Below are 11,944 nucleotides of genomic sequence, written 5' to 3' on the forward strand. Positions count from 1 at the left end.
GGATAGGACCCCAAGATGAATAGCTTCTTGCTGTGGTACACTACTGGTACCCACAGGATTAGATTTCCTGCAGGAGGAGGCAGAATTCACATATCCCCTCTAGTGTCTCAGTCAAATAAGTGGTCATAGACCTATTCCCTGATAGGCCCAACATCCTTTTAATTTTAACTATCAGTAAGCAGTCTATACCTCTGCCTCCTGGCTATTAGGAAGACTAGCATACTAGTCTCATATCAATGAAGACTTGTATCAATTACGGCTAATTTAATTAGTGCTAGTGAGGCCGTAGCAGTGACCAAGAACTTAAGTGGTAGGTGTCAGGATGTGGGAAATGTGTTGGAGTAAGTTTAACCACAGACTGTTGCAGGATATGTTTTTCATGGAACACTGAAATTTCTTCTAATTTCTATTTCAGTTCTGGCTCCTGTTTTCCCTGTGGGTGCCCCAGAACCCAGTCCACCCATGCCAACCACCTCCCTTCTTAATTACTCAACATCTCTTCAAGGGCAAATTTAACCACCACAAGTATCAGGCATAGTACAAACCACACAATACTCTAGGCTGGGAGAAGAATCCCTCTTGAACCCAAAAGTTTATTAGCATTCCACAAAAGAAAAATATGTTGTTAAAAACAGGCAGTGCATCCACATGTTGGTGCGATTTAGGAGTAGAGAGGTCACAACTCAGGTGATTCCATGATGTTTGGGAAGGGAATGCTTTCTGCACGGAGAAAAGGAATGGTTACACATAGGGTGGGGTGTACTGTGATATATTCTTCCCTCCTTTTCCCAGTCACTTTATTTAACATAATCTAAATATAAATTCCTGTTTTCTCCCCCTGCCATATATACAGTAGGGAAAATAAGCACCAATAGTAACAAAAATCATCATTAACGGCCCACCTTTCAACAGACAAACCCTCTTGTCATATGGACTTCTCCTTTGGAGTGACTATAGGTTGGAAAAAGGGCATCAGGACAGCAAAGTACCATGCAGGTGTACGCTAAAGTAGGGGAGGGGGGATAGTGGCAGGATTAGAGAGACTTCCCCAAAGCAGCAAGAGGGGTCAAAGATTTCCCCACGTTTCTTCTGAGTGTATGTCACAATTAACTGAGCTCACAGAACATCCTACGCAAGGGTTCTCTTAAGTCCCGATAGTCTGAGCATCACCACTATTGTTTTCTCCAGTTTCTTAGAGGGACATGTCACTGAACACCCCCACCCCCTTATGGCACAGTGAGTTATGCATTGAACTGCTAACAACAAAGTCAGCTGTTTGAAACTACCAGCCATTCTATGGGAGAAAGATGAGGCTTTTACTCCCCCAAATATAGTCGTGGAAACCCACAGGGACAGTTTTACTCTGTGGGGCTAGTCAGCACTGACTTGATGGCAATGAGGTGTCATGCTCTGTTTGTTTGGTTTTGCTTTCCCTATGTGTGATGAGTATCTTCAAAAGGCTCCTCTGGAGAAAGAAAAGACAAAACACAATATGGCACTCTAATTATAAAGGAAAAGTACAAAGCATAAAGAGGGGGAGAAAGAAAAGTGTACTTCCAAAAGTCTACACACTGGGGGAGAAAGGGCCCCCAAGGGGGAAAAAGCCATAAAAACATGCTGTCTACCAGGTTTCACATACCTGAGTCACCTGGTGTTTGTCTGTAATACCTGGGCATCTTCTGCAGTCTTTATCATGGAGGACAGGCCCAACAGTTCCATACAATGGAAGTTGGGAGAAGGGGAAAAGGGGGAGCAAGGAGTAGTTGAGATGTCAACCCTCTACACAAGCAGCAGTGATTTTTGTGTTGACTTTGTTTTGTTTAAAACTGTAAACAGCACTGCTTAAAAATAAAAAATATAAGAAAAGAATAATTGATACATCTCTCATGAATATAAAATGCAAACAATACAAAAATAAGTAATTGATATATATATCAAATTGGATGCAGCCTACATGTGAGTATAACTTGAAGTCTCTCTTAAATCTCTGATGCTTCCCTTTCGTAAGTGTAACTAAGGGTATAACAAGTGGAATGGTGGCACTGGCAAAAGTAAGAAAATAACTGGCAGCAGGACAAGGGGTATCGAAAGCCACTTCCCTCCTAGGTAGAGAGAGCATTGAGGACGATTGGTGTTTATTGAAGCTTTTGCCCCAGGAGCCTTATGGTCTGGTATACAAGCTAAGTTCAGATGGGCAGAGCAGGCTCTAAATGGAACACAAGGGCAGAGCTTCTTTGAAAGCTCTAAGCACCGAGAAGCTGGCATCCCAGCTCTGAGTGGTCTGCTAGGCAGCATTCTCTACCCACATTCACTGGTCCCGCCTTCGCCTACCCTAAGGATTAGTCTCATCTAGGAATTAGCAAGATCAGAGTGGTCTGCTACTAGATAATCCTGCTGGATAGCAAAATTAGTTCAGCCCTGACAGTCACACCTTCTCTTGAAGCCACATTCAAAATCATTATCCCAGGGCCCTGGAATGGAGACATGGTATTCATCTGGTCAGTTTCTTCCTTTAATAGAAGGTGGTAGGCATGACACCAACACCTTGAAATATCTACGGCATACAAAAATGTATGGACAATTGAATTGAAATATAACGGAATTGAAAGATACTGGAATTTTTAGACAAACTTTTTGAAGTCCCCTCATATTTGCTCTTAACCAAGCTAGCTTGTTTAGGGAGCAGATTGGAATTTGGATGTTCTCCCATATTTCCATGAGGCCCAATCACCATGTATCCTCAGCCAAATATTCCTTACTCCTCTAGGCTGTAGTTGGTGTTTGGCCATGAACTTTTTGGATCAAGAGAGAAATTTGAAGGAGTCTTCTTCCACAGCCAAGTACCCTGACAGGTGAGGATCTTGTCCATGGATGGTCAGATGGACTTGTGGGCAGTCATGCTGTACAAAGCATGAACTCAGCCAGGTCCTACTCTATGTTGTGTGATCATCCGAAGCGCAGTTAGGTGGGGTGTCAGGACTGACAGCCCCCCTCAGGGGCAGTGCCTTATTGCCTTACTACCTGTGAAGACAGCTCTCAGCTCTTGGCCAAAAACTAGCCACCTACTTTTTTCTTTCTTCAGTGGGTGCTGGAAGCTGGTGATGGCTCACTGTCTGGTGTGGCTGGCACAGTCCATAGGCAGACAGGAGCTTGAGCTGCCCTGAAGGACAAGCAAAGACAGAGGAGGCAAGAGGTGAATTTTCCTATTATAAAGGCATTTGGTGAGTGTTTACTTGCTGCCAAAGGTCAACCTGATTTCGGCCCCACTTTCCCAGGCAACTTTGATAGGTCAGATGGTTGGAATATGAGCACCTTTCCCCTGTAATACTTGCTTGGTGTGAGGAGGGCCTTTCTCACTTTCTTTAATTTTCTGGGTCAACTGATGCACTTCTTTGGAGCGTCAGTCACAGGTAGCCTGGAAAGCTGATCTGATTCCATTGAGAGGTAGTGTTGGTGCCATGCAAACTCATGTGGTACTTCCAGGAGTTATTTCTTCCACCAGGTTCACCAATCTGAGAAATGGTGACAAAGACCAATTTGGCCAAGGGGCAATTAATTCACGAGGGTACATTGACCTAGGAGACCAATAATAGCTATTCCCAAGCTTAGTTACTAAGCCTCAGGAATGACATTAACTCTTGTCCTCTCAAGAATTCTTGAACCTGTCAAGAATTCTCTTGACAGCCATAAAATGTTTGTGGGCTGGTTCAATATGTCCAAGCACAGTATCGACCTGAAAGTCAATATATTCAAGCACAACATGTTTCATATGTCATATTAAAAAGGAGCCCTCTAATTTTGATGATTAATGGAGTTAAGCCTGACCAGATTAGCTTCTAACAATGTCTTCCTGGCAGCAAGCTCTTCCCCACTGTTATGTACAACCTAGTTTAATATGCAACTTCCATGTTAATCAGAGTCCAGAAGCTTGGCAGAGGGAAGCTTTCTTCTCAAGAAGAGTTGTCCTTTTTGGTGCTAAGGATTTGGCTAATTGCAAGGGGAAAGCTCTTAGGGCGCCTGGGACCTCAGTTGCGGGATGCATTTGCTACCATGTCTCAGAAGTGCTGCTGGATCCATCAGCTAGCCAGTCCTGAAACCTCTATATTGTGTCCAAACAACAGGGTGCTCAAGAGTTAAGAAATTTTATGCTTGGAAGAGGGGAGCAGCGTTCTCTTCTAAAAAGCTAGGTTACCATGAGCTCAGCAAACTCTGAAAGCCCTCTCCTGCTGATGGAACAAAGGGGCCTCCTTTTTCTATTCTTATTCTTGCTGCTGCTATTTTTAGTTGCTATGGAATCATTAGCAGAACTGCACTGTAGGGTTTTAAGTTTGTGATCTTTTGGAAGCAGTTCATCCAAGAGTGTGTTTAAACTGCCAACCGTTTGACTAATAGCCCTTTGCACCATCCAGGAACTATACCTTTCAATGCCCCCAATACCTACTTTCCTTTCAGTAACTCAATTGAAAGAATATGTTTTTGTAATGAGATTATGAAAATTTCCTTTGGAGGAAAAAAAAGGATAAGAATTCTGAAGCATCTGCAACTCAGGCTTAATAGAGGGAGAAGTAATAAGTCTTATCATTCCAGGGCTCAAGAATCTATGGCATAGTCTTTAATATAACTGTGATTTGTCTTCTGTGGACAACTGGAAGAATTTGATCACTTCACTAAAGCGATTAGAGCTTTTGTTTTTCAATCTAAAACTATGGCAAGCCAGGTCAAAAAGACTCCATCTGGTAATGATACCAAAGTTCAAAGAAATAGGAGGTGAGATACATGCTATTTTGTCCTACCCAAGGACGTCTAGTTGAGATAGATTATAGGTATCTGATGCAATTGGTGGCAGTTCTGCCAAGGTCCAAGGGAGTAAGGGTAAGGAGAATCTGTACCATAATTACACATTGCTAAGAGCAAGCAAGTCCCCCGTTCCTGAAAGAGAGGCAGTGCCCATGCAGACTTATCTGCTAACCAGTGGTCCATTATAGATTGGGGAGGGTCACAGTAGAGATGGATGCTAAGGGTTCTGCCTATATTAAGAACACAGGCTGTATATAATCACTAACTCAGCAACTGGAACCGGTACAAAATCACAGCATCTCCAATTCTGAATGGGTCACAAGAAGAAACCCAAAAGCAAAATGAGGAGTGTAGCCTCTCTGCGAAGATGTACCCAAATCAAAAGCGGTCACCGAAGACAGAAAGGGGAAGTGGGGAAACAAAGGCAAAACCTCACAGGAGCTTTGCTCAGTGAAAAGGTTGTCCAACTTAAACTAAAATCCCCACCCTCCCACCCCTCTGCCCTATTCCTGATCCTCACATGCTCATACCCTATGTCCCTATTCTTGAATTAATGGTTGTTCAGCTGGATTTCCATTTATGACAGTGGAGTGGTTGGTTGTGAGGAAGTTATCCTGCTTAGTCTCTCCTTTGACAGGTCAATGGTGGAAACTCCATAGTGAACGAACTTATGCTGTGGGGACTCAGGCAGGATCCTAGGCAGCTGAGGGATGCCATGAGTGATGCCCACGGGCTTGACTTGGGGCAGAGAAATGGGGCTGAATCTTTCAGAAATGGAACAAATGGGCTCATCCACAGGCAGCAGGATCTCTCGAGGCTTGACTCTCACATCCTGCAAGGTTTGTGACTGGGAGTTATAGCAAGGCCCCATGGGCAGGAGTAGATGTGAAGGTCGAGCTGGCAGAACCCTAGATTCCTGGGGTGCCCTTGGTTCTGACACTGGTACTGGAAGAGACACTGACACGGAAACGGGAGGTACACAACAGGCTGTTTGCCCATATGGAGACTGGTTGGAAAGCCCATCCAACAGGCTGGGGTTTATCGAGGCAGGGCCTGATGCGACTGGTAGAGGAAAGGGGGCCCAGGTAAGCCAGTCATAAGCTCCTGGGGGCTCAGTATAAAGGGACAGGGGACTGTCTCGGCCACACTCATCTTCTTCTTCTTCATCTGAATCTTCTTGCTGCGCCTGAAGTTCATCCGATTCCATGTAGTCCAGGGTTACATGGGAATTAGAAAGCTCTAGTTCTAGGGTTTCTGCAGTGTCGAGGGAGCGGCTCCTCCTGTTGAGAGTCATGGCAGCAGGTGGGGGTCTAGGGTGCATGCCAGGCAGTCCCAAGTATCGAGGGAGACTGCTCACACCCCAGGGAAGGCCTTGGTAGAATCGGCTGCGGTAGTTGCTCGAGGTGTGTTTGTGGTAGTAGCCCATGGTGAAAGCTTCCAAGGAGGCTGCTAGGTCTTCATCATTGTGGAACTCGGGGTTCTCTTCACACTCTCCTTCCCCATCCCGTTCCACATCGGCGATGTCAAATGTTACCATGGGAGGAAGCTCGGGAAGGTTTTGAGTGAAGGATGAATTCGAATCCGAGCTATAGGACATGCTGGAGAAGAGGTTTCCGTTGCTGGTGAACTCTACCAGGGCCTGTGAGAAACTCACAGTTGCATTCCCTTCCGTCTCAACTTCCTCTTCCTCGGGTTCCTCAGGGGGTGAGTATGTAGGGTAGGCCCTCCTGGGGGACCCTCCAAAATTGGCTTCTTGCATGTCTGGCTCAAACATGGCATCGCTCTGGAAGAGGTGCATCAAGCAGGTACTTTGATCTTTCTTGGAACAAGTGCCTTCAAAACGCTTTTCTAGAGGACGGAAGTCCCTCCAGTCTGGTTCACTACTTGCAGTGGCAGGGAAAGCTGAGGTGGTTCCATGGTAGGAAGTATGAGAGATCTCTGGTGCCCCTGCCACCAGGCCCATCACTGAGGGGCCTAATGGCCTCATCTGATATTCCATGAGGCTCTTCTCCTGCTGGGGCTGGGTCTCATGGGCTTGGTCCTCTACAGCATGAGACTCTCGGGCACACGTTTCCCTGGCATGAGCTTCTCGAGCATGGACTTCTCTGGCATGGGTCTCCCTACCATAGGCCTCTCGAGCTTTGGCCTCTCTGGCATGAGGTTTCCAAATACAAGCATCTTGGGCCAAGACTTCCCTGTTGTGGGCCACCCTGGCATGAGCCTTTTGGGCCTCAAGATGCTCCCGTTGAAGCTCCCAATATAACAACTGTTTCTGAATAGTCACTAGGCGTTCCTCCTCTGTCTCCATCGTCTCAGGCTGCCGGGAAGAAGAGAACTTTTCAAAGTCCAAGAATGGGTTAAACATGTCAGAGCTGCAACCATGAAGGTCATAGAGGAAGTCATCGCCAGGTGGGGAATTCTGAAGACTGTCATCTAGCTCATAGAACTCATAAAGGGCATCTCCACTATAGCTGTCTCTGGGCAGACAATCCTTGTGGACAAGTCCCAGGGCCTCGCCTGAATCATCCTCAAATCCAGGAGTGGTGGAGTCATAATAACCTTCATCACTATTAGGAGCAGACTCTTGCTGGTCACTCTGTGGAGTCAAAATGTCTCCAGGTGGCAAGCCATGATAGGACTGAACTGTGTCAAGGAGCATGTAGTTGTGGTGGCCTGGGGATGTGGTAGGATGGTAGCCCACGTTCAAGTTGGGCATTGGGTACATCTGTGTACTTGCCCACAGATAATCTAAGTCATCATCTCCCTCTTTTACTTCTTCCTCCTCTAATTCCACCTGTTCTTCTTCCTCTTCTTCCTCCTCATCCTCATCATCAGGCAAGGCCATCTCTTCCCCACCTCCTTGGTAAGTCACCAGGCAGGAACTTCTCTTAGTCCCATCTCGGTTGGCCCTCTGGCCCCCAGAGGCCATGCTATCTGTCATGCTGTCCATGTCTTGCTCAGCTATGATGTCCCCACAACCTGTCAATGAGTCAAAGCTTTTCAGGGATGTGACATCCCCAAATAAGAGGCTCAACTGATCCCCGACAGGGCCACTGGGTTGATTTACCTCTCCCACCTCTTCCTTGTTCCCTGTTTCTGAGCTATGGGATTCCTCAGGGTCACTGGCATCAAGCATAGGCTTGAGCTGTAGTAGTGCTGAAGGGCAGACCTCCATAGGGTTTTCTAGACCTTTACAAGATGTGTTTTCAGTGACTTGTGGAGAAGTCTCTGTTGCTAATGACACTTCTGACCTGGAGACATCCTGAGATTTGATATTTTCCTTGCTCGAAGCTGGAAGAGCCTCCTCAGAGTGGAAAAGAGGAGATGAGTTTACCTGCTCATGAGGTCTGGCTCTGTCTCCTTCAGGTACCTTAAGCCCTGCCTCACTTTGCTCAGTTCCGGCGACCTTGCCTTTCCGGTGACGGCGGATACTGCTGAAAAAGCCTTTCAGGCCTTTCTTTGGTTTGAGCACAGAGGAAACCTTCTCAGCCTCAGCTTTCTCTGTGACTCCAGCCACAAACGTCTTACATCTGAAGCCTGTCTCCAAAGCCCCCTGCGCACTCTGGGAGCTAGGAAGTCTGCAGGGTGAGTCAGGTAAAGTTAGGGTGAAGTCAATTCCCTCACTGGCGGCGTCCTCAAGGTCACAAACTGCTTCACTAAGTCCATCGTGGGTTTTACTCTTGCTGAGACCCTTCCTGGAGCTGCTTTTTCCAGAACCTTTGCTTCGACCCCCTCCAAAAATACTAGGCAGGGTACAGATGCCCTTCTTGCCACCAAAGAGCTTCATAGCCGTTTTCTTCAGCCTACCTGGGCCAGAGGAGGACGGTTCTGACACTGGCACCTCCTTTCCTTCAATTGCTTTGTTCTTGACTCCTTTCACTGTCTCTTGGGCCTGAGTGTCCTTAAAGTCTGCCACTCCCTTGTTCTGAGCAGCTTCATCTTTTCGGGTCTCCATTGTTATGGGGACAACTCAGGTACTTTCTGGAAAAGCAACTTCAGGGTTCCTGGCACTCTTATGACACCATTAGTCAGGAATCACCATAGTTGAGTCTGAAGGAGATAAGAGAGACAAAGTGAGAGGCAGATACTGGTGAGCAAGCATCCAAGCTGGGTTTCTTTTCAGAAGTGTCTGTCATCTCAAGCTTTAGTGGGACCAAAGAGGAACCAGTAGGGGAAATCATAATACAACTCATAATCCATTCCATATGTTTGAGCTGCTGAGCTAGCCTCCTTTAGGCTACAAGACCGAAAAACTGTACACTAAACAATGGACAACCAGCCCCAATCCCTTCACTGAGTTCTTTTTTCCCCTAGCTTTCTTAAGCTCTGGAAAGCACTGAGCAGGGGGGAAAACTGTAGATGTGTTACTGACTATGGAGAGGGGAATGTTAAGGTGCAGGGAGATGTTAGGGAAGGGCAAGGAAGTCCAGAGGGAGATCTGTTATGACCTCACAGAATTTTTTAAAGGCATTTATCAAAACAACCCACTTAAGTCTTCACTGGTGTCTGCCAGCTCCAGTCCTCAATTTCAGATTAGCCTGATCGCTTGGTGTTATTTTACATAGGGCTTGGAGGAAAAGTAGAATTGGTATGTCATATTTTTCTCAAAGGCTCTTTGAATTGTTGGAAAGACCATGTTCAGACCTTAAGAACCCCAGCATAGTAGTCTTAGGCTACTGGACGGCACACAAGGTGAGCTGGCAGCCTTAGGGAAAGAACTTAACCTCTCTGGACTTCTATCTCCTTTATACAATACCTCCCAGTCATAAGGGTTATGTAAGGGTGGGAAAACTTTCAATTGACCGTCCTGCTGAGAAGGGATTTTTAATGCTTTCCAAAATTCTTTCAATTTCCATTTTAGAACTAGAAGGCAGGTTGTTTCTCCTTCACTTCCTTGTGTTATTTTGGTCCCCAAGTAACTGCCTAACTTCTACCTAATTCGTGAGTCTAGTCTGGGAGACAGACTTTTGATAGATATTGAAATAACTAAACCTGGTGTGGGACACATCCTTTTATCTAGGCTTCAAATTCTCCAAGCACCTAAATGCCACTCACTGTCATCAAGTCAATGCTAACTCATACAGACTCCATGTGGGTTTTCTGATAATGTTTATGGGGCTAGAAAGCTCAGTCTTTACTATTTATATATTTTTCTTTCTATTTATTTATTTATGATCGTTTTATTGGGGGCTCATACAACTCTTATCACAATCCATATATACATCAATTGTGTAAAGCATATCTGTACATCCACTGCCCTCATCATTCTCAAAACATTTGCTCTCCACTTAAGACTCTGGCACCAGCTCCTCATTTTCCCCCTCCCTCCCCACTCCCTCCTCCCTTGATAATTTATAAATTATTATTTTGTCATGTCTTTCCCTATCCGACATCCCCTTCACCCACTTTTCTGTTGTCCATCGCCCAGGGAGGAGGTCACATATAGATCCTTGTAATCGGTTCTGTCTTTCCAACCCACTTTCCCTCTACCCTCCTAGTATCACCACTCACACTACTGGTCCTGAAGGGATCATCGACCCTGGATTCCCTGTGTTTCCAGTTCCTATCTGTACCAATGTCCATCTTCTGGTCTAGCCAGACTTGCAAGATAGAATTCGGATCATGATAGTTGGGGGTCGGGGGGGGGCAGGAAGCATTTAGGCACTAGAGGAAAGTTGTATTATTCATCATTGCTGTATCGCTCCTTGACTGACTCAGCTTCTTCCCTAGACCCCTCTGCAAGGGGATCTCCAGTGGCCGACAAATGGGCTTTGGGTCTCCACTCTGCACTTCCCCCCTCATTCACTATGGTAAGATTTTTTTTGGGTCTGATGATGCCTTATACCTGATCCCTTTGACACCTCGTGATCGCACAGGCTGGTATTCTTCTTCTATGTGGGATCTGTTGCTTCTGAGCTAGATGGCCGCTTGGTTACCTTCAAGCCTTTAAGACACCAGGTGCTATGCCTTTTGATTGCTGGGCACCATCAGCTTGCTTCACCACATTTGCTTGTTCACCCATTTGTCTTCAGCAATTGTATCAAGGAGGTGTATACCTAATGATATGATAATTTGTTCTTTAATGCCTGATAACTGATCCCTTCGGCACCTCAGGATCACACAGGCTGGTGTGTTCTTCCATGTGGGTTTTGTTGCTTCTGAGCTAAATGGCCGCTTGTTTACCCTCAAGCTTTTAAGACCCAAGATGCTATATCTTTTGATAGCTGGGCACCGTCAGCTTTCTTCACCACATTTGCTAATTCACCCGCTTTATCTTCAGCAGTTATGTTGGGAAGGTGAGCATCATAGAATGCCATTTTAATAGAAGAAAGTATTCTTGCATTGAGGGAGTACTTGAGTGGAGGCCCAATGTCCTTCTGCTACCTTAATGCTAAACCTATAAACATAGGCACATAGATCTAGTTCCCCATCCTCATGTATAAATATATTTGCATATGTACATGTCTTTATCTAGACCTCTATAAATGCCCTTTGCCTCCCAGCTCTTTCCTTGATTTTTCTCCTGTCCCACTATCATGCTCAGTCCCCACCTCAGTTTTAGCAATTCCTCTTGGTTACATTACCCTTGATCATGCCCTACCAGGACTCCCACACCCACCTCACCACCAATTTGGATCACTTGTTGTTCCATTGTCCCTGGGTTTGTTAACACAACTTCCTTTCCCCCCACCTCACCCTATCCCATCTCCCCCTGGAACTGTCGGTCCTGTTGTTTTCTCCTCCAGATTGTTCATCCAACCTACCTTATTTAGACAGACCTGCGGAGATAACATGGACAAAAACAAGACGGAGCAAAACCAAGCAACAATATACAACAAAAGAACAACAGCAACAAAACACTGACAAAGAACAAAACAAAACACAACAAGAAAGAAAAGCTTGTAGTTAGTTCAAGGATCATTTGTTGGCCTTTAGGAGTGTAGTGGAACAGCAAGGGAATGGAGCGCCAAGATCCCCAGAGATTGCTGAAGGTAGACTTTGGGGCCAGGGCGTGGTGCCCCAAACAGACTGGACTGGAAAACACTCCTGAAAGCTCAGTCTTTCTCCCCTAAATGCCACAGTTATGGAATAAAAAGAAATTCTAGCTACCTCCAAATCTAGTGTAGTACAATGTCTACAGCTAGTC

The 11,944-nt window shown here is 45.8% G+C and overlaps 1 protein-coding gene across 1 annotated transcript in view; it reads right to left on the bottom strand.

Moving 5' to 3' along the window:
- Positions 1-572: 572 nt before the first annotated feature.
- Positions 573-11,944, bottom strand: part of AMER1 (APC membrane recruitment protein 1) — a 40,359-nt gene continuing 28,987 nt past the window's right edge. The window contains exon 2 of the mRNA XM_075539710.1: positions 573-8,847. Within this exon, the coding sequence (XP_075395825.1) occupies positions 5,375-8,752 (3,378 nt within the window). The 5' untranslated portion in view covers positions 8,753-8,847 and the 3' untranslated portion in view covers positions 573-5,374. The remainder of the gene's footprint in view (positions 8,848-11,944) is intronic.

The sequence above is a fragment of the Tenrec ecaudatus genome, chromosome X, assembly GCF_050624435.1.
Source record: "Tenrec ecaudatus isolate mTenEca1 chromosome X, mTenEca1.hap1, whole genome shotgun sequence".
Taxonomy (NCBI): Eukaryota; Metazoa; Chordata; class Mammalia; order Afrosoricida; family Tenrecidae; genus Tenrec; species Tenrec ecaudatus.